At 44.6% G+C, this 21,740-nt stretch overlaps 1 protein-coding gene and 1 long non-coding RNA gene across 2 annotated transcripts; one reads left to right on the top strand and one right to left on the bottom strand.

The window, feature by feature from the left end:
- Window positions 7,697-11,452, top strand: LOC109708041. Its single transcript, XR_002215641.1, has 4 exons — window positions 7,697-9,262; window positions 9,589-9,864; window positions 9,951-10,003; window positions 11,235-11,452. It is a non-coding gene; the product is annotated as an uncharacterized LOC109708041 (long non-coding RNA).
- Window positions 20,577-21,485, bottom strand: LOC109707499. Its single transcript, XM_020228797.1, has one exon. The coding sequence runs from the start codon at window positions 21,483-21,485 to the stop codon at window positions 20,577-20,579; it is 909 nt and encodes a 302-aa protein (XP_020084386.1).

Below are 21,740 nucleotides of genomic sequence, written 5' to 3'. Positions count from 1 at the left end.
CAACAACAAAGAGAGATATCCTAGGGTCTTCCTAGGTCAGTTAAGAGCCATTCCCATTCTCTACTTTATCTCTGATACCACAACTGTCAACCCGCGACGCACCACGCCTATTTGGCCGAGGTCCGGCCCGCCGACATCGCGAATATGACAGGGTTTCCCCTGTACTACGGACAGAGTCCTCCCCTGGTACATTCCAAGGCATCGCAATCAATACAATTCACGAAGGTCCAACCAGGAACATGATATCAATCAGATTGCAAGTGAAGGTATACATACAATATAAACATCCTTAAGTTATTACATTCATTCACTTTCATAGTTTTTACATCATCAATCCGATTCCTTGTTCATCCCAAAGCAATCTAAGTTATTTACAACATTTTACTACTACAGATTTGATACATTGTATTCTTTTCATTTTCTTATACCCCTAAGTATATAGACGGGGTGATGCTAGATCTGGTCTCGTTCTATGGTAGGGCGCTATCTGCCCCAGAACTAACGCCTCCGCCTTGTGACCCCGGCGCTGCACACGTGTGTAACCCTGTACCCAAAGAACAGCAACACCGGGGGTGAGACTATTGTTCATAGTCCTCAGTGGGTTTAACCAACCAAGGAACCAGCTCAACCAACATGGTCTAAGAGGCAACTGCCAACATGTTAGTTCAACAATATACAACAGATATATATTCAATTGAAATACATGTCATGCCTCACGAAATGCAATATGCAATTCCTGTAATCATGCAAGTAGGTTACTTTTAACGCTACTATTTCTAATCATTCTTTACTATTGCATTTAATGTTTACTTTATAGCTCTTAGCTATTCTTTACTTGTAACCTTTCTTTACTTATCAGCTATTCTTATTCCTTAGCGGATCTTTATTTTTACTTATCTTTATTCTTACACTTTGTCCGCACTTTTCTACTGGCCATTCTTTCCTAAGTTTCTCTTACCTTAGTTCTCTATGCCACCCGACTCGGTCTTGATCAATCAATCGCGGATAGTCCGCGCACTGTCTAGTTCGAGGTGAGGAACGCTCACATGCACCTCAGCTGGCAACAGCTCACCGTACTCCTGTCCTAGCCGTCTGGCGGCGAACGAATCGCACCTCACCAACAACGGCCTAGATCCATGACTTAGCCACCCGGCGCGAAATCGTCGCACAACGCCACGACAGTGATTTAGTCAACAGGCGTAGGATCCACAAACTGGCTAACCATCCGGCGGCGAAATCGTCGCACACGCCACGACAATGGTTCATTAGCCCGTTGGGCGGCGAAATCGTCGCACACACCCGACACACTTTGGTGTATCCTTTTAGCCTTGGATTCCGGAATCCATTTCACATCACATAGGGGTTGGTCTTAACCTATGGAACTGACCTCCTAGGTCTAAGCCTTTCTCAACCTAGTTCACCCATTAGGTTATTGCTTTCACATTCTTAACTACGTTTATTACACTAGGATCATTATTCTTTCCGACCTAGATTCACTTGACTCTAGGTTAAGTACTTTTCATTTCACGACCTAGTTTATTAACACTAGGTTAGATGCCACTCGATCTATTTGATTCTAGGTCTACTCACGACCTATGTTCCTTAACTCTAAGTTAGATGACACTGCATCTAATTCACATACTAATTGTCCAATTAAGCATTATACTCATTCTAGAGTTATCAATTCTCATTTCCAATGTTATCTCTCTATCAACTAGAGTTATCTACCAAGTTCATATGCATATATAATCTCACAATGCTAAGCATGCATCTATGATCTCATTAATGCTAATCATGCGTTTATAATCTCATATATCATTTATATGCATCTACTTAGCATTTACATCATACTATAAGCATGCATCATATAACTTGCTCATTATGCATTTAGCATTTCTAATATTACATTATTTAGCATTATGTAACTTGCTCATAACAATGCATTTAGCATTTCTACATTACATATTTAGCATTATGTAACTTGCTCATAATGATTCTATTTTAGCATTTACATCATACTAATCACATGCATTTATTTAGCTAAATGCATTCATTACATGCTTCATTTACATTTATATGGCATCAACATGGATTCTAGTTTCTTAGACATAAAGGCGACCTAGTGTCCTTCAGGTAAACCAACCCACCTTAATTCGCGTTCCGATTGCTTGTCGACACTTGCAATCGGCCTTCCGCGGCACCCGTAATCCGGCACGGCCGATACTGGCAACTGCGCCTCAAGCCGCTCCGCTTGCGCCCCGAAAATTATAGGTCTTCGGTTATGTGCCACGATGCTCAAATCCATTTCCATGATTTTACGACGTCGCCTCGGCCTCTCGGCGGACCGAAGCGCTAAACGTCTATTTCTTTAATAACTTTGTAACGGCTCGTCGGATTGCCGAACCGTCTTCGCCAACGCGTTTCGTTACCTACAATTAGGTTTACGAAGGGTCAAATGAGATCAAACCCTCATATTTTAAAAGTTGCATTTTGGAGTCCTAGCGTACAACTGATGCAAAAATCACTAAATTGATCCATGATTCAAGCATTAATCATCTAGATAGCATGCTAGGACTCCTCTAAATTCATTTATAAGGTATTTAAACCAAGCCATTAAAGATCTACCATTAAAGGGCTCAAGAAGCTCACCTCAAAATGAGCTCAAACCATGGAGAAGATGAAGAAGACGAAGACGATCCACCTCAACTTCAATCTCACCAAATCCATTCTTTTTGGAGAGATTTAGGAGAGAAAGAGATTTCTCTCCTTTCCTTTCCATGCGTGTGTGTTCTTGTGTATGCGTGGTGTGGTGTGTCGGCTTGGGCCAGCCACGGTTGGGAGGAGAAGAAGAAAAGGGGTTTTAAACCCTTTTTACCATTTTGCCCCTCAACTACGCACTATTCACTTCGAGCAGTTTATTTTTCGCCGGAGCCCTTCTGAACGTCCGTTTGAACTCAAATTTGACAGGCATGCTCGGTTTTACTTAATAAGTCCAAAAAAATTTTAATATTTCAGTTTCGACCCCGTTTGGTCGCCAAAAATTGTGCCGAACTGCAATCTTTATCAGATAGTTTTCGGATTTTATTTCTCACTCTACGGGTGTCAGAAAAATATAAAACTTTAAATCTAGCCTCATAAAAATATTTCTGACATCTCCGCTAATTTTCATAATTTTCTGAGACTGTACATTTTCTGCTAATTTATTAGTCCCGCTTCCAACAGAAAATTCTAAATCTTCTGTTTTCGCTCCGATTTCAGCACAGGTCGTTCCCAACCAATATTTCACTTCTCTAAATCCAATAAAATAGTATCTCATACTATTTTTATTTATTTTTCTCTTTTATATTTAAAATCCGGTATGTTACATAGGCGGCTTGATTACTTTTGGGTATGTTCTACGTCGGCGATCCACAGGTTGTTAGTGAGATCAGATGTGATGCTAGTGCAGGCGGAACTGCTCTTTCGAGCCAGTCGGTTGATTGGATTATTCTAGGCAGATTTTTAGAGTTGATGCATTGCTTTCCTTTTACACTTACTCGTTCTATACTAGTGTGGAGGCATATATAGTAGTGGTAATTTTCCTTTCAGCAGTTCTTATCTGTTCTTTACCACTTTACCCTTTATGCCTCTGGTAGACCTGGGTGGGTTGTAATTGTCGATGACGTACTCGCTTAGGACTACTGGACCCGGATATTATTTTTTCTAGACTGCTGTAAATTTTGGGTTTGGCTTTTGCCAATCGGTTGTATTTATTTTTATATCTAAGTATTGGATCTTGTATCCGGATGATGTTTTTGTACAGTTCAGTGTTTAGCTAATTTTATACTTTAGCTCTATTTGGCTCTTCTGTATGGCTTTATTATACTTGGAGCAGGTACTAGCGCTTCGTGGGCACGGGGCTTCCCGTGTACGCAGCGGATTTGTTAACGAGCCCGGGTTCTGTTATAACCCGAGGCGTGACAAATTAAGTTGGTATCATAGTATAGGGATAGGTCGATGGGACTTAGAAAACCTTAGACCTTTGGCAGACCTTAGGAAAGTAAGACGTAAGAGTCATGACTTTTAGAGAAGGTCAATGATTGAATTGTATAAACTCTTTAAAAGGAATGCAAAAGTGATCGGCATGTCTACCACTATTGGATAATTATGTTGGTTGCAGACGACATAATTACACAGAGGTGAAGAGATGTTTTGGACTCTCGCTGGATTGGGTCGAGTGCTAAGTTACTATGTGTGACTTATATTGTGCTATTGTAGGTGATCAGAATGACGCGCAGAGATCGACCACCGACACAGGCCACACCAGCGCCACCCATAGAGCTGGAGCAAGCAGGACGAAGTGCACCACTCGATCTTCGGGAGCAGTTGGCTGCCTTGACAGAGGTTACTAAGCAGCAAGGTGCACTATTACAGAGGTTGTGTGAGGTGTTGACACGGCAGTTTAGTACAGCACCGCAAGCTAGAGAACCTTAGTTGCCACAACCGACTACAACAGCAGAGATTCTCGCAGCCTCTGCACCTCCGACGATCACAACACTGACAGCGCTGTCGCATAGTAGAGAGGTACCCAGGGGGGATGAGCCATTGACAAAGGCGGAGCAGGAGTGAATTATCGAGCGGTTGGCCCGTTTTCGAAGATTTGATCCACCTCGATTTGCTGGCCATGATACTCACCCTTGGGAAGTGGAGGCTTGGGTGGCAGCCATGGATAAGCTATTTCAGGACATCTTCATCCCAGAGAGAGAAAAAGTACACATGGTAGTGCATTGTTTGGAGGGAGATGCGGATGCATGGTGGCGGAGGACTAGACCCAGTGGACTTCGAGGCACCCGACAAATATCTTGGGATGAGTTTCATGGATTACTGTTTGGGACCTATTTCCTGAACAACATAAAACAAAAACTCGAAGAAGATCTAAAGAATTCACAGCAGGGAGACAGATCAGTGCAGAAGTACCTCAGGGAGTTCACACGGTTGCTTAACTGCGTGCCATTCGTTGCGAAGGACGAGCTGCACAGGGTGTATCTGTTCGAGAGAGGGCTACGTCCGGAGATTTATACTTTGGTTCAGTGGCAGAGGTTGCAGACCCTGGATCCGGCTACTGAGCAGGCTCTGTGGGTAGAACGGGGCGCTACGATGCTAAAAGAGGGAGTTCTAGTATCAGGGCAAAGTTCAGAAAAGAAGCGGCCAGTGCCGGAGGAGGGATGACAGACCAGTGAGAGAAGACCGACCGTCGCGATCTCACTCCCAGGGTCATGGTTGTTCAGGGCGACAGAGGTCTGGTGGATCTCATAGGCAGTAGCAAAGGCAGTCACAGTCTGATTGGTGCATTTTCTGTAGAGGGCAGCATCCTCCCTACACCTGTGACCAGTAGAGGGGGCGCTGTTACTGATGTGGACAGTCAAGGCACATGCGGGCGTCGTGTCCCCTTACGGCTTCATCAGCACCATTATTGGCATCAGCCCCTCCTTCACCGCAGTAGAGGACAAGAGCACCACCGACGTATTCACAGACCAACCAGGCTCTGCCTTCCTGCACTTCAGACAGGAGATAGCAGAACCAGAGCAGTCAGGTCTATGCCGCACAGGTTGAGGACTCTTCTACAGTCGATCATGTGGTGGTAGGTATCATTTTATTACCTGGTATTAGAGTGCATGCATTATTTAATACCGGTGCATCACATTCATTCATTAGTAGAGCATTCACATTACTATATGGACTAGAGATATGGCCGTTGCCACGTGCACGTGAGGTGCAGATTCTTGATCATGTTCTGCACGTGAAGGAGTGCTGTTGTTCTTGTTCAGTGTAGCTAGGACCTTGAATCATGCCGGCAGACATGTTAGTCTTACGGCAGCTACAGGATTTTAATGTGGTGCTCGGGATGGATTGGCTGGCGAGGTACATCACGACGATTAATTGCATGGCGAGGACGGTAACCTTCCGCGAGCCAGCACAGGACGAGTTTGTGTATCGAGGTTGTTAGAGTACTCTTTTCGCTACGATGATCTCGACAGAGCGAGGTAGAGGATAAGTAGAGGATGCGTGGCCTTCTTGGCGAGGGTAGTAGAGGTGCCTACGGCGGCACTAGGAATCAAGGATATCCCTATAGTCCACTAGTTCCCGAATGTGTTTCCCCCTGAGCTGTTGAGCATGTCACCAGATAGGGAGATTTTGTAATTGACGTAGTTCTTAGAATTGCACTGATCTCGAAGGCACCTTAGAGAATGGCTTCGATTGAGCTGCGAGAGTTAAAGGCGCAACTTCAGGATTTGATGAAGAAAGGTTTTGTGAGACCGAGTGTGTTGCCTCGGAAAGCGCCGGTGTTATTTGTGAAGAAGAATGATGGTTCACTTAGGCTTTTTATTGATTATCGGGAGTTGAATAAAGTGACCATTAAGAACAAGTATCCTTTGCCACGCATCGACGATCTATTCGATCAGTTATAAGGATTTTGTGTTTTCTCAAAGATTGATCTGCAATCAGGTTACCACCAATTAAACGTGAAGGCTGAGGATATTCCCAAGATGGCTTTCAGGACACGGTATAGGCATTATGAGTTCACAGTGATGCCTTTTGGATTGACTAATGCTCTAGCAGCATTTATGGTACCCCAATTGTGTATCGATCTTGGAGTACGCTAGCAACCGCTGAAGTTGATCAAAGAGATCATCGATCCGCGGAAAAGGGTACCTCTTCTTTATCCTGACCTTGTTTAGTTCCCAGCAGTTGATGCAGAGCTGTAAATAACCATCTTTCTTCTTCAAGAAAGAACCAATGTGGCCCACAGAACATGCTAGGCCTAAAGAAGCCCAGCAAATGCCATTCAGTAAAGCGCCTTTGAGATAGGTGTGGTACCAGGAGCCAAGTCTACTGCGAACTCAATCTCTCGATCCAAAGGCATCCCCGGCGACTCAACAGGGAGTGTTGGAAAACTTTTGAGCCATCAAAATCTCCTCCGAGAAAGTGCCTCAATGCGGGTGTCAAAGACCATGACCAGATAAGCTACACACCTATTTACGGTTGGCTCTACTTAGGATTCTAAACTCATCCTTAGGAACACCTCTCTCTCGTATCCCAAATAAACAACTTCCACCTCCCCAGGTGGTGCTAGGATCAAAGTCCGATATAAACAATAGATCGTAGCTAATACTTGTGAGGCAATTCATCCTAAGTATGATGTCGCACTGCTTCAACCAAATGACCATTATGTCTATAGGAAACTTCTCACCCAACAAAATCAACCAAGATTGACACTCCTCAACCACTAGCACCTGGTAACCAGGCACACCAACCAAACATTTAGAGTCTATAAACTAAACCGCAATCCCATGGGTAATCAAAAAGTCCTCAGCAAGGAAAGAAGGAAAGAATGAGCCGTTCTAGTGTTGAATAATATTTTAGCCTGAAAATCGTAAACAGTTGTGCTACCTGCCAAATTCTCCTCTAGTGGATCTGCTTGTTGGGTCATCACATAGACCCGACCTCCAGAAGCCTAGCATACTCTCTTAGGCTATTTAGAAGTACAAGGGCACCCAGATAAAGCAACTGCCGATGCACTTCCCTAGTTCTGGCGAGGAGTGGAGGGGACAGAAGTAACAATCATTGCTAGGGTCAATCTTGGGATAGTTGGCTCGAATGTGCCCCTCTTGCCCGCATTCATACCATCCACCCGCTCGCCGAGAGCAGGCAGACACCCAATGTGCCTTACTGCAAATCACGCAGCGAGGCTTCCTCTGTTATTGGCCGCCAGTCGATGTGCTCCTAGCCCTGCCCTGGGATCGAGGGTGCTTAGGTTGTCTTGTAGTGTTCCGAAAAATTTAAGGTATGTTTTGTCGAAACAATTACAGTTATTGAATTACTTGACACTTCTAGATAGTGTCAGAATGAATTGGAATTGATTTGGACATGAAATTGATGTCACAAATATTCCTGAATTGGAATTAAATTCCTGCTGGATCAAGTTTAGTTGCTTGTTGTTGAGCCAAGGCTCAACTTATTTTTCCCCACCAACCTAGCTAATTGGAGTCTTTTTCCTGTAGCAAACTGAAAGTGGACTCCTCCTCCCTCTTCTAAAACTTCTACTTTTGCTCTTCTCTTGCTCCTCTCCATTCTCGCTGCCTACTCTCCCTGCACAGGATACCAAACTAGCAACAGCAGTCCACTAGCAGCGGCAGTAAGGAACTCTAGTTGCAGCACCAGTGGACTTCTTCTTCTTCTTCCCCTTCTTCACTGCAAGCTGGAGCAAGGAATATCAGCAAACCCTTCATCACGAACTCCTCCTATTCCCTCTTCATCTCTGCTGGTTGGGCATCTCAGCACTAGCAGCCAACAAGCTGCAGCAAATTTAAGCAAGCAACAGCAGCCTGACAGCATAGTCAAGCATCTTTCTTCTTGGTATTTGAGGGGATTTCGAGGCTTTGGGATGTTGGAAGAGTTCATGCACAGGTAGAATTTGAAGAGAACTTGAGAAGTGATCTACTTCAGCAAATTTTCTGGTCTATTGGATTTAATTGCTGAATTAGTGAAGGTTGCTAAAATTGGAGCTTATGCTGATTTGTTTGGTTGAGCTGAGTTTTGATTTAGTTTCTTTTAATCTACCTTGCTACATGATCTTTTGAGAAGTTGGGGACAAGAGCATCTTCACGTAGAACAGGAGGGGAGTTTAATTGAGTTGAATTAATGATTGGTATGGTGTGAATTTCTATTTGCATTGAGCTTTACAAACCGAAATGAGAACCTGTGGAATTTTTGCATGTCCTTGAGTTTTGATGGATTTCCTTTGGTTTTTGCTTTTTACCTGAACTTGTGGAAGGTTGGGAGTGAGCTTATCTTCATCCAGAGATGGTGGGGAAGTCGTTTGAGTTTATTTGGAGGGTTAATATTGAGGAAATTTTGGGTTTTGATCCAGTCCAACCGAAATGGCTATATGCTGATTTTATTTGTTCTTAATCCAATTCCAACCTATTATGCGGTGATTTTTCAGTTTAAATTGGAGGTTTTCAGTGTTTTGGAGCCGAGGATCACCTTGGTTACGTTCTCCTTTTCTCCTTGAGCTGTACTCCTTCCTGCGAGTCCTAGGAGCTGCGGCAACATCAACATCAACCTTAACATTCTGCAGCAGCAGAATTTCAGCAGCCTGCAGCTGAGTTCAAGATGGAATTTTGAGAGATTTCGAAATCCAAATTGCTGGGGAATTGATTGTTCGTATTCTCGGAGAAGAGGTGAACATGAGGAGTGTTTTAATTCAGAAAATGACCAGGTAAGTCGTGTTTAATTGCTGAAAAGGTGAAGGTCGCTGAAATTGAAGTTTTATGCTGATTTTGAACAAGCTGAATTCTTGATTGAATTTCTTTTAATATACCTATGTAGCTGAGCTTTTGAAAGGTTAGGAGTGATCTTATCTTCATCTAGAGTTGGTGAGAACTTTGTTTGGATTGATTTGATGTCTAGTTTTTCCTGAATTTCAGTTTTCATTGAAGTTTTCAACCAAAAAAATAGTTTTTATGATGAAGCTGAATTCTTGAGCTCTATTTGACCTTTATGATAGAATTTAAGGGTAATTATTGAACTTATCCTATGGCATAGGTACTTTAGATCAATCTTGTATTGCCCTATACCCTCTTTTTGCACTGGTTCTCTTTGTGGGTCAAGGAAATTGCAGTTTCAACAGCAGCAACAAGTTGCAGTTTCAACAGCAGCAGCATGCGCAATTCAGCAATGGCACTTGGCTTTGAGAAGGAAATTAATGGATTTTGATACTTCCAACTGCAACATTAGGGCATGCTCGTGAACCATCTGGTTAGGAGAAGTTGGTGGCGCAAGTTACTCAGCTGAACTGCAAGGAGTTGAGCTCCAATTAAGGTAATTTTGATTCAATGCTGAAATTGGATGTTTGAGCTACTTCTTTTGGGTGTTTTGACTCCAACTTTCTTGTGCGAGCTATTTAGGGGATTCCAGCTGATCCGCACCTAAATGTTAGCTGAATTGAAGTTACCCCCAGGTAAACTTTAAGGTGCATTGACTCATGGTTAAGTAAATTCGATTCCGAAGTCGAAATATATGGTCCAATCCCATTGCTGCAATTCATCTTTCAAACGAGATATAGTGAGAACCATATCACCCTCTTTGAAAAGCTTTTCACTAGAATCCTTATTCGGCTTTTAATTCGGTTAAGTCCGACAGGGATTCGTGGATTTTTCCTTCACTTCCCTATTAATTGGAGTTAGGAGAAGGTGCTTGTGTAGTTCCAGTTTGATCCGTAGTCGGATTAGCGCTCTAGGTGGATTGATGTTTACCGAATTCAATGAAATTCCTCTGAAGTCTATTAGTAATTTCGGCATGCAATTGTTTTGTTCATCATGATTGTTTAGCTCAAATTTTAGATTTGCATATATAGTTATGAAATTTGAATTTGGAGCATGTCAAACCTGTTTTTAAAAGATTAATTATTGCTAAATTGGGACTTGACTTAAGAGAAAACCTACACTCTAAACATGTTAATTGCCATCATTAGGAATTAACTAGGTTAACTGTTTTTACTGCTTTCTCGCCCCTATTAGTGAGTTGCGAGTGCACAGATTAGTGTAGGTTGGATTTACGATTGTGCTGAGATGCCGAGTGAATTTTTACAGTAGAGTTTACTGATTTGCATAGTCGGGTGCCATCCAGACTGACGATGGTCCCAAATCTTAGATTTTTTGTATCAGATTGTGCCGATAGCATGGGAGCTTCTGTTTACTGATCTGATTGATTATTTATATTGACTACAGCCTGTATGAGCCAAATTTGAGCCCGACAAAGTACACATTTTTTTCGGTGGGTTGGCACCCCTCGAGTGCCGCCCCGGAGCTTGGCCTTTGGTGCGTTAATGTCGCAGCAACCTTTTTGGGCGTCCTATTTAGTTCGGCCACCCCTGAGGGTAGTGCGTAGCAGTAGGTTGGCACAGGCTGGACCTGCCTTATGGAGGTCCCTTTGGCTTGAGTAGTTTTTGTCTGTTCGATAAAAGCTGATGCATGCACTTTAGTGATAGTGTGACTTGAGCATTAGTAGTGTAGTGGCATGGTAGCTGTAAATTTCTTTCCAACTTTACTACTTTTTCTCCTTTATTAACCCAGCTTTTCTTTCAATTTTGTACACTTAGTGGGTAGGCCATTAGCGTCGGTGACGATATCCACTGAGGACTAATTGTTTATAGTAGTTATCACGCGCATTGTTACTCCTTTTTCTTGCAGAGCCCTCAATTCCTATCGCTGTCATTGATCGAGATAAAGGAGTCGTGAGTTAAATCCCTACCTACCTTGGTTACAGAGCTAGCGGAGTACTCTTTTTGGAGATAGCTTTTGGTGTTTGGTCATTGTACATACAGATGGATATTTTATATTTCAGAGTTTTGTGAGGTGTTTATGTACTCTTTGGATCTATGAATGTATAGGATTACGTTTTAGTTTTAGCAGTTTCTTTCCAGCTCTATTACTTGATTGTAGTTACTCTTGTATGCTTTATAGGTACTACTATCGCTTTATGTACATAGAGCATCTTGTGTATGCGGGTTGGCGAACCAGGGTTGAGTTGAAACTTGGGGCGTGACAAATATTGTATACCGAATTTTTTTAATATAGAAGCAAGCGTAAAGAAAAATAGTATGAAATACTACCGCAGGTTATGATAACAGTACAACATATATCACGTGTAGATTATAGATTATGTGAGTAATACATTGCGCCGCCTATAGTGTTTGGTCCCTACTACTGTTTACATTGCATATATTACAATAGACTGTTTGGACATTACGAGCATAGAATTATATGACATACACTGATTATTGCATTGTTCAAGCTATGATACATGTGATGGATATTGTGGGTTAGCACGGTGGTAGTAGAGAGGTTTTAGACATTGAGAAGTATATGATTGTGCTATTGTGATATATGCATTAGTTGACACTCTTTAATTGTGCTGAGGGCATCAGATTGGTTCTTGTGATTCTTTTGATCATTGTATAGATCATAGCCTACAGAGCCATATTGAGTTTGACTGAGATACTCGCTATTAGACTCGATAGGGTCGCTCCCCTTCGAGTGTCGCTCCGAACGCTGGCCAGTTATAGCAGAGAGATGTGTGCCCTTAGGAAGACGACCCACCTGCGGGAGTGGTGTTTGCGCTAGGGACAGAGCCTAGATGTCAACGGTGCACCTGCGGGAGTGCGATTTCGGGCACTAGGCGGGCGCAGGCTTGACCGAACCTCTAAGTCGGCCGGTCGCTACGATTGGGTGCTCTTACTATATTTATTTATGAGTATTAGTATTGATGCATACTTTAGTCACTTTGTCTCTTGTTCATCACATATGAGACCTACGAGTTAGTCAGTTTACGATTAGAACACAGTGTGTTGATTGGGTCGCATGCATATGAGTGAGTAATATCTTGCAGTTATCATTAGTATTCTAGATGATGCATACTTTGTGTGGTGCACCGCTTTTAAAGTTGATGCATATATTAGATATCTTCAGTACCGCGCTTTACTTCTATACAGGCATGTTAGAATAATATTGATTCAGGTTATCGCTTTCTAGTGAGTTATTTTGTATAAGTTAACTTAGGCCACGAGGGTAGTTTTATTGTTGTTTATGGTGCTCTGATACATAAATGCTAGTTGTAGCTTCTAGAAATAGTTTTTGGGCTGATTCTGTGTTTAGCCTTGCTTTGCTACTATTCTGCTTTGTTGACGCTTCGTTCGGATAGGGAAAACTCTGTCTGTTCGGCCGGTCTGTTGACATCTCAGTGGGCTTCTGCTCTGGAATCGGGGCATTATAGATATCTTGTTGTTTGACAACGCACCTCCATTCCCAGAGTGGGAACACTTCTTGTCCTTTGCTCCTTTTATCACCTCCCGCCCCTACGCGAGCAACGCCGATCCTTCTAGAAAGTGAGTGCATGGCCAGCGAGACTTTTTCCCTTGCTCCTTAATGAATAGGTCAACGAAAAGCTACTCCATGATGTTAGCCAATTTCACAAAGGGAGAAAGTCCCACTGACAATTTTAGCCTACGTACAAGTTAGTACTAGTAGTCGCATTTCAATACCAGTATCCTACCTACTATCGTTACCACAAACTAGGTTCTTCAAAACCTAAATTATTTCCCAGCCAAATTCACTACCAGGTTCCAGTACACCACGGCCAATACTTGTAGTAACCCCTAAATATTGGTACCCTGTGGAAGTTATGCAAACCCGAGAGTGTTCGCAGGTTTTCTCGCTCGAGAGTTCCAATAGTACTCTTTACAGGTACTAGTACGCAACCCTCGGTATCAATACTACTCAAGAGTTTTGCAAAACTCGAAGGCTTCCTCAGCTGAACTCAAACTTCAATACTGATACCCTAAACTTCAGTACCGATACGTACATCGAAATTGCTACTAAGCATAATTTGACACCAGAATTTCATTTTTGTGTTGTTTTTGCACCAGAACCATTCCAACACATCTCAAACTCCACCAATATCTTTTAAATAGTATCAAAATACTATTCTTACTAGAACATAATTATTTTCAAAAGTTCAGTGCACTACATATGGAGTAACCACTGACTAACTAGGTCGAATCTCATGAAGCAAATCTATAAACCAACGAGGTTAAAGTGTATAAGAGAGTCAAGCAACATACAAAGTCAAGGAGTAAATCTGTCGACCAACAAGGTCAATTCCATAAGGATATATCCACCAACCAATAAGGTCAAATCTTAACTAATGACTAATCACCTGCCAAGTTATATTATAGTCATGTAGATAAGCAACTATAACCAATCCTACTGTACATATCATACATCATCCAAGGACAAGAAGTAAATATGATAAATCATAAGCAATAAGCTAGGAAAGATAGCTAGGAAAGATAGATAGAACAACTGATATGTGAAATAACTAAGCATGTAAGTTAAGGTGTCACGCCCCGCTATCGCCAATTTGGTCAGTTCGGGCACGTCAACAGACGCCGAACGGACAGCACCTCCCCTGTCCGCCCAAGGCTCCAACACATGTACAATCAAAGCAATTCAACATAGGGTGAATGCAATCATACACGGCTTGCTCGAGGGCAAGCAACAACGACAAGTAGTGAAAGCTCTAAGCTGCTACACTAAACGTACAACCACATACATGTCATTTGATTACCTTTTAACCAAATACAAGTAACCACATTTACATCCATTCATTTCCATACATTTACATCATTTACATTCATCCAACCCAAACATAAAGATTTATACATCTCTTTTCAACATACAAAAGTTGAATGTACAAAGGAAATGACTATACTTCGGTAGCCACTAACTACGGCGCTAAACCCTTGCCTCGATCCTCCACCGCCCCGCTCGCGCTCGGATCTGTAGGGTTAGTGGTGTGAGAACTACAACGAAGTTCCCAGTGGGTTCGGCCGCCGACCTCGCCGATTTGCTCACTAGGTCTATTCAGGCATAAGTATGAAAGAAAGTAGATATAGCAAACCACACTAATGCTAATACTATGCCTGCAAGAAATTGATCAACAGATAGATAATCATATTTATGATAAATATGCATGCATGCTTTCTTTCTCTTTGGCTTTTATCCAATCAAACCGGTTAACACTTGTTAACCCCAAACTCACAACCCAAAATCCCTATCATTCGGGGGGACTTTACCACGCCCGAGGGACCTTCTTCGGGGATCGCTCTCCCCATGGTGTCAATTCCGAAACGCACCGCTTGAGGGGGAGCTACCTCCCTCAAGCCTAGACTTAATGTGAGTACGATTCAATCTTCAATTTGAGGACGCATAGCCACATTTGCTACTTTGCCACAAGCCACGATGCCACAATGCAATGATAGGTTTCTACCTTGTCATATATACCACTCTCTAGGCCACACTTGCCATAATGCCACAATTGGCTTAACCTTGTTTAGCAATTCATCTCTCAGTGCCAATCTCGTTGCTAATATCAATGTCACCTTTGTTCACTATTATCATAGTCTATATCTCACATTCACACAAGCATAGGGTTCCAACATACACGTCTCATATGGTTCTATGTCAATTACTATGTTCATCTACATTAGAAGTATACAATTGAATCTAAACCAATAACCACATGTCAACTACCCTATCATGCATGAATGGCACTATTCACATATGCTCAATAAAAAGGCAACATAGACATAGAGGGGAATTCAGAGATTCCGGAAAGCACCCCCTACCTTGTAGGAATGCTAAGATGCTACCGTTCGACTCTCGTGATTTTTGGACACCTACGCCGCGTGCTGCGGCAAAACGAAGCCAAAACAGGCTTTTTCGCTAATATCTCCGCGTACGCTCGTCGGATCGCCGAACCGAGCTCGCCAACGCGTTCGTCAACCTAACAATTAGGGTAGTAAGAGATCAATCCCAAGCTTAGACCTCATATTAACAAAACCCTAACATTAGGTCCCTACACAACATCATCTTCTCCAATCAAGTTCCTAACATGAAGGAAATGGAGAAATCTACCACTACAACTCCTAGAACTCATGCTAGAAGGAATTAAACCAAAACCTAGCTTAGAAACATGAAAACGAACCTTTAGGTTCAAGCTTTCCTCCAAGCTCTTGCACAATTGCAAGCAACACCCTTGTCCGGTCTTCTTCTCCACCAAAGCCCCTCCAAAAGTCCCTCTTGCTCAAGCTCTAGAGAGAGAGAAGGGTTTTAGAGAGAGAGAGGGAGCCCTAACATTAGGTTGGGTTGAGAGAAATGAGCCCTAAACATAAGCCCCTCACTTCTATACAGCCCTCTCATAACACAATTGCACCTAACACCCCAAACAATGCAAACTGTGCACTGCCCGAACTAGGCAATTTTTGCTTATGGGGTCCGGACCCTGCACCCCGAGAGCAAAATCTTGAGTTTCAAGCTGAAACTTTCCTAGCTTGCTCCCATGGGTCCTCCAACTCCTATGCAACTCGTTCCAAAGCGTTTTAAACACTTTGCGGACTACTCTAACTTGTTCGAATCCGCGTTCCGCTCGTTTCGTCGGAACTCGGCACAACTCACGGGGGTGCGATACGTTACATTCCCCATCCCTTAAAAATAGTTTTGTCCGCGAAACTTAACACATACCTTAGCTCATTTGATCGAATAAATGAGGATAGGTCTCGCGCATCTTCTCCTCGAGTTCCCACGTGGATTCACGCTTCGAGTGATTGCTCCACTGGACCTTCACATATGGAATAGTCCGATTCCGTAGCTTCTGCTCCTCTCGAGCAAGAATGCTCACCGAAAATTCTTCATAAGTGCCATCCTCGTGTAGCGCAACCGGCTCATACTCCAACACTGTCACGCCCGGGTACCAGCGGAAGCATATCCGGTACGTGCACAGACCCGCCATACACCTGCAGTGTATAAGGCGTCTATAGAACAAAGCAAGGCAATAGGAGAAATCATAGGAGATCCTATTTCAATATCAGAGCAATGTACAAGTCGATATATTATCAGTAAAAGAACAAAGAGTATACAATCCAAAATTCCAGCAGAAGGAGAGAAAGTATGAACTATAACATCTGGATCTACAACTCATATACAATACAGGGCACACAAAAACATCTGTACAATGGTAGTCACTCTATACAAAGGACATCACCCTCGGCCGTAGCCCGAGTAGCAAGGTGATCGACTAGCACGCTCCTAGCAAAGTCTAGCTAGACGCGACTCCCTTGCCACGATCCCTAGCCTCTCCTGTAGATGGTTCTGTAAAAACAACCATAAAAAGGGCTTGAGAACTATTAACAATAGTTCCCAGTGGGTAAGCCGCCAGCCTCGNAGTCGTGCTGGGGGTTATAGATAGGGATTAGAAGGTGAAATTACCAAAAAGCCCATGCTGCCACGTTTCTGCATTGCTGTACCGGTACAAGCTAATGGCTGTACCGGTACAGCAAGCAGAAAAAGGTTGATTTCGCCCGAGCATTGCATTTTCTTGCTTCTAGCCTTCCACTCACCCTCTAACTTGTCCAAAAACTTGTCCAAGCCATTTAGAACATGTAAGATAGATCCACACTTCATGCCGCACACTCGAACTCCGCAATTTGCAAGAGTTCAGTGTATTACAAACACATGTGAGGAGTTACGAAAATACTTGCGGAGATTCGATACATGGAACACGTTGTGCACTCCCGCAAGCTTCGGCGGTAACGCTAACTTGTGCGCCACCGGTCCAATCCGATCCAGAATCTCATACGGTACAATGTATCGGGGACTAAGCTTTCCCCCGAATTTCGAACCGCTTTACCCCACGCATAGGCGATACTTTGAGAAATACACGGTCTCCAACCGTGTACTCTAAATCCTTTCGGCGCTTATTCGCGTAGCTTCGTTGCAGCGATTGTGCCGTCAACAACCTTTGGCGAGCAAGGCGAACTTTCTCCTTCGCCTCTCGCACCACATCCGGACCAAGGGTGACCCTTTCACCCACCTCGCTCCAATGAATAGGGGAGAGACACTTACATCTATAGAGTGCCTCGAATGGTGCCATCGCTATACTCTCTTAATAACTGTTATTGTAAGCGAACTCCGCCATTGGCAAATACTCATGCCACCCTCCTTTGTAGTCAAGTACACACGCCCGAAGCATATCCGCGAGTATCTGAATTGTCCTCTCCGACTGACCATCACTCTGAGGATGAAACGTTGTACTGAAGTCAGCCGCGTACCTAGAGCATCTTGCAAGCTCTTCCAAAAATAAAAAGTGAACCGGGAGTCTCGATCTGACACAATCGATGATGGAACCCCATGCAATCTCACTACCTCATCCAAGTAAACTTGTGCTAACTTGTCTCCGGACCACGTGGTGTGGATCGGCAAGAAATGAGCTGACTTTGTCAAACGGTCCACAACCACCGATATTGCGTCATGTCCGGCTTGCGATCGGGGTAGACCGACCACAAAGTCCATCAAATGTCCTCCCACTTCCGCACGGGTATAGGTAAGCTTTGCAACTTTCCCGCGGGAAACTGGTATTCTGCCTTTACTTGTTGGCACGTCAAGCACTGCACAACAAACTCCCCAATGTCTCTTTTCATGCCCGGCCACCAATAAAACACTTTCAAGTCCTTGTACATCTTAGTGCTGCCCAGGTGTATGCTGTACGGGGAATGTTGTGCTTCTTGCAATACCGCCTTGCGGATTTCATCATCCTTGGGCACACACCACCGGTTTCTGAACAGAAGTGCACCGTCAGATCCAACGCTGAAGTCACCGGCGCGTCCGCCCTCAATATCACTCCGCACCTTCTGGAGATATGGGTCCTCAACTTGCCGCTCCTTGATTCTCTCCAATAAGGTCGGTTGAACCACAAGCGCCGCCAAAATGGTCGGAACCTCCGGCGCTACTACTTCCAACCCAAACCGTTGCATCTCTTTTTGCAACAACGGTTGACTAGTAACTGCCGTCGCCAAGTTCTCCACAAACTTTCTACTTAGCGTATCGGCTACCACATTGGCCTTCCCGGGGTGGTATAGGATAGTAATATCATAATCCTTCAATAACTCCAACCACCGCTGCTGCCGCATATTCAACTCTTTCTGGGTGAACAAGTACTTGAGGCTCTTGTGATCGGTATACACCTCGCAATGCTCACCATAAAGATAATGCCTCCACAACTTTAGCGCGAAAATGACCGCGGCTAGCTTAAGGTCGTGTGTCGAGTAGTTCTTCTCATACCTCTTCAATTGACGCGAAGCATACGCAATGACTCGCCTACTTTGCATAAGAACACATGCGAGACCACTGTAGGAAGCATCGCTATATACCACGAAGCTCTCCCCCGGCGTCGGCAAAGCAAGTACCGGGGTCGATGTCAACCTCTCTTTTAGCTCTTGGAAGCTTCGGTCACAATCGTCACTCCACACGAATTTCACCCCTTTGTGCGTAAGGCGTGTGAGGGGAGTAGTCAACTTTGCAAACCCCTCCACAAACCGCCGATAGTAGCCCGCTAATCCAAGAAAACTGCGGACTTCCGCTATACTTGTCGGGCGAGGCCAATCTTTAATTGCCTCAACCTTCCTTGGATTCACCGAGACGCCACTCCCGGATATCACATGGCCTAAGAAGGTAACCTCCGAAAGCCAAAATCGCACTTCTTTAGCTTAGCATAAAGCTTCTCTTTTCGAAGTATTTACAACACGGTCCTCAAATGTTCCTCGTGTTCCTCCTCGCTCCGTGAATAAACCAACACGTCGTCAATGAATACCACGACGCACCGGTCCAACAACGATCGAAAGACTCGATTCATCAAGTCCATAAATGTTGCCGGGGCATTAGTAAGCCCAAACGGCATTACTGTAAACTCGTAGTGGCCATACCGCGTACGATACGCCGTTTTGTGCACATTCTTCGGCCGGATCTTCAATTGATGATACCCTGATTGAAGATCAATCTTCGAATATACTCGCGACCCTTGCAACTAGTCAAACAAATCATCATTCCTCGGCAACAGGTACTTGTTCTTGACCGTCACTTTGTTCAACTCACAATAATACACGCAGAGTCGGAGTGTGGCGTCCTTTTTCTTCACAAATAGCATCGGGGCTTCCCACGGCGACACACTCGGCCTCACAAAGCCTTTATCGAGCAGGTCTTGTAATTGAGCCTTCAACTTTTTAAGCTCCGCCGGTGCCATTCTATACGGAGCCTTCGAAATTGGCTTCGCCCCGGAAATTAAGTCAATGACGAACTCGATCTCCCGGTCCGGTGGCAATCCCGGTAACTCCACCGGAAACACATCCGAAAATTCACATGCTACTCGGATATCCCCAAGTTCTGAGTGCTCCCTTTGAGTCTCTACCATTGTTGCAAAATAAGCCACACATCCACCTTTAATCATCTTTCTCACCCTCGCCGCCGACACGGTCGCCGTGAAGTGCGAGCTTTTGCACGCACGATATACCAACTCCTCTTGATTAGGCTCATAAAAAGTGATCACCTTGCTTTCACAATCGATACTGGCATAGTACTTGGAGAGCTAATCGATCCCCAAAATTACATCGAAGCCCCACATCTGATTTAGCACTAGCAAATCTGCCGGCATGATCCAATCGCCTATCTGAACCGGACAAGCCAGGCACTCCTCGTGGACACTAAATAAATGCTCTGGTGTGTTGACCCACCAATAGTCCGGGTTATACACTACTTTCATGCCATGAGTCTTAGCAAACGATGCACCGATAAATGAATAAGATGCACCTGTATTAAATAAAGCTCTACCTCTAGTGCCATTAATCAAAATAATACCTGCCACGACATCATCTGGTATGGCAGGCTGCTCCTCCACCTGAGTGGCAAAAACCCGTCCACTCGGTGCTCGAGATCCCTCCGACTGACGCGGTGCTCACGCGCATCCAGCCGACATAGCAGGTGGCAATCCCGCAAGCTATCGCGGAGCATACTAAACTGAAGCCGCTGACGGAGCAAGTGATGCGCCACCCGGACACTCCCGACTCAAGTGCCCTGCTTGGCCGCATCTGAAACACAGCCCCTCACGCTGAGGATAGCCCGCTACCTTGTGATCACCACCGCAAATCACACATGGGAAGGAAGTCGTCTGGCTTTGTGTCTGACTCCTAGCTCGCCGCTAAAGTGGTCGCTGATACCGAGGGGTCGCTTGGAACTCGACTGCCCCGCAGATCCACTAGCCGCCAGCTTCTTGGACTTATCTTTGTCTTTGTCCTTCTCAAATGCATCGCGCTCCTCTCGCGCAATAGCATTGCCGCGCTCCACCCATAACGGGCGGAGCACATCCTCGTAGGTCTTCAAGTGAAATGCATGAATAACCTTGAAAATATCGGGTCGCAACCCGCGCTCGAAAACCTCCGCTCGGTCCCGATCACCACGAACCAAGCCCGGCACACAATTCACCATGTGCGAGAACTCCTTTTCATACTCCCGCACCGATCGGTTCCCTTGTCTTAACTTGCGAAAGTCCTCCTTGATCTTCCGCTTGTCACTTTCGGGAAAATACTCCATCAATAGTAGCTCCCGAAACGCCTCCCAAGTCATGGGTGAAAGCTCCAATGACCGGCCTTTCTTCACCCGTGTCCACCACAATTGAGCCGACCCCTCAAAACAATGAGACGCCAGGTGAACTTTATCTCTCTCAAAGGTGTAGATATCCTCGAATAACGCCTCCATAGCGGTAAGCCAAGCCTCCATGACCCAAGGGTCCTTGTCATCACCGTTGAAGGTTGGAGGGTTGAACCGCTTAAAGGCCGTCAACACTGCCAACGACTGCTCCTGCTCGGCCTCAAGTGCATCGGGATCAAGAGCCGAAGAACCCGAAGCCATCGGAGGAATAGCCGTCACCAATGCCGCCGCCACCGCAGGAGTAGGTGCTACAGGTGCGGGCGGGTCCTGAGGTACAGGTGTAGCCACAGCTGCCTGTCGAGCCACCAAGTCGTGGAGCCTTCCAATCTGCTCCTTTTGCCGCTGCATAGCCCCGACCAAAGCTGCTACTTGGGCTCGCAACTCGCACACTTCATCCTATCTAGATTGCTCGGGCACCTCACTAGGCAATGCCGGAGCGGACCTCGTTGAACGTCGAGGTGGTGCCACCACGTCCTGAAACGTAGCATACACATTAGTACTTGACACACGTGACACACACACGTTCCAATTAACTACCCAATCAAGCGAAAGCGATCAAGTGTACTCATTTTCAACCCTTGGCATTATGTAGTCGGCCGCCCC

The sequence above is a fragment of the Ananas comosus genome, linkage group 3 (genome assembly GCF_001540865.1).
Source record: "Ananas comosus cultivar F153 linkage group 3, ASM154086v1, whole genome shotgun sequence".
Taxonomy (NCBI): Eukaryota; Viridiplantae; Streptophyta; class Magnoliopsida; order Poales; family Bromeliaceae; genus Ananas; species Ananas comosus.
Note: the sequence above shows the minus strand (reverse complement) of the source record. Positions and strands in the feature narration are given on the sequence as shown.